Source organism: Polistes canadensis, unplaced genomic scaffold (genome assembly GCF_001313835.1).
Source record: "Polistes canadensis isolate GaletaPanama2010 unplaced genomic scaffold, ASM131383v1 scaffold_336, whole genome shotgun sequence".
NCBI classification, from domain to species: domain Eukaryota; kingdom Metazoa; phylum Arthropoda; class Insecta; order Hymenoptera; family Vespidae; genus Polistes; species Polistes canadensis.
This window is the reverse complement of record NW_014569883.1, coordinates 131,393-132,599: the sequence shown is the minus strand read 5'-3', so window position 1 is coordinate 132,599 and position 1,207 is coordinate 131,393. Positions and strand designations below refer to the sequence as shown.

The following is a 1,207-nucleotide window of genomic DNA, read 5'->3' as shown; positions in this document are numbered from 1 at the left end:
AACTTGACTGTGTATTACTTTACTAAGCCACTATTATCCGATATTATTTCGTTTCGCACGAAAGGTTCTATGGAAGTATTCGATGGACAACAAACAACAAAAAATGCATCCCCGTGTTGTCCGTTTATCTCAATGGGATATCTCTCAACAGGTTTATATGACAATAATCGTTTTCATTCGTGTGAAACTTTGTCCCCCTTTTTTATTCTCTCTCTCACACACATACACACACACTCTCTCTCTTTAACTTTTTTATTCTGGTCTCTTTCTGTCCCACTTCCCACTCTTTGTTTTCCCTTTTTTTCTTCTTCTTCTTCTTTTTTCCGAAGGTCTGGATATTCGGTGATCTATGGTGTTCAGTTTGGCTAGCCGTCGACGTTTGGATGTGCACCGCGTCGATACTGAACCTTTGTGCAATCAGTCTCGACAGATATCTGGCGGTGACCAGACCCGTCAGTTATCCTCAGGCAAGTAATCAACAGCACATCATTCGAACGCTTGGAATATCTCAAATAGTCCTTTATTTAGCCCTACATCCTTTCTCGATCTATCATTCTTTCTCATTTACTCATTCATTCATTCATTCATTCATTCATACTCTCCTTTTCTGTCCCTTTGCATTTAAACTCCCATCACAATAAAATCTTTTGTTCATTTTCATATTTTTATTTTCGAACAAAAACGAGATATTATTATAATAAAACGAATTGAATTCAATGGAAAATAAATTTGCATGTCAAGCAACGGTATTCTCGATTAAATTATATTAGGATGATGGAAAAGTTCGGTACGTTTTTCTTTTTTTCTTTTTTTGTAATTAATATTTTTAATAAAACACAATAAACGGATGAACTTTTGATTCATATAATGCATTATTATTTAATTTAATTAAATATATATATATTTTGTTGTTAACATACGTGAATTTGTTTATTTTTGTATGCAATTGTTACTGATCAAAATTAATTTTTATTCGATTCACAGTTAATGTCACCGAAACGAGCTAAACTTCTAGTTGCCACGGTATGGGTGCTGAGCTTCGTCATCTGTTTTCCACCCTTGGTTGGTTGGAAAGATAAACGGGTATGTGTGTGTGTGTGTTAAAAGAAAATAAAAGAAGAATAAGAATAAAAATAAGAAAGGGAGATACGAATCTTATTTTCTATTATATCTTTCAAAAATTGCATAGGTAATATCATCATATATA

General features: G+C 33.1%; 1 protein-coding gene across 3 annotated transcripts in view; it reads left to right on the top strand.

The window, feature by feature from the left end:
- The window catches only part of LOC106791728 (probable G-protein coupled receptor No9), a 13,896-nt gene that overhangs the window by 5,138 nt on the left and 7,551 nt on the right, over positions 1-1,207 (top strand). For all 3 annotated transcript variants that reach the window (XM_014757598.1, XM_014757599.1, XM_014757597.1), the window contains exons 2-3: positions 330-467; positions 985-1,083. In XM_014757598.1, the coding sequence (XP_014613084.1) occupies positions 330-467; positions 985-1,083 (237 nt within the window). The remainder of the gene's footprint in view (positions 1-329; positions 468-984; positions 1,084-1,207) is intronic.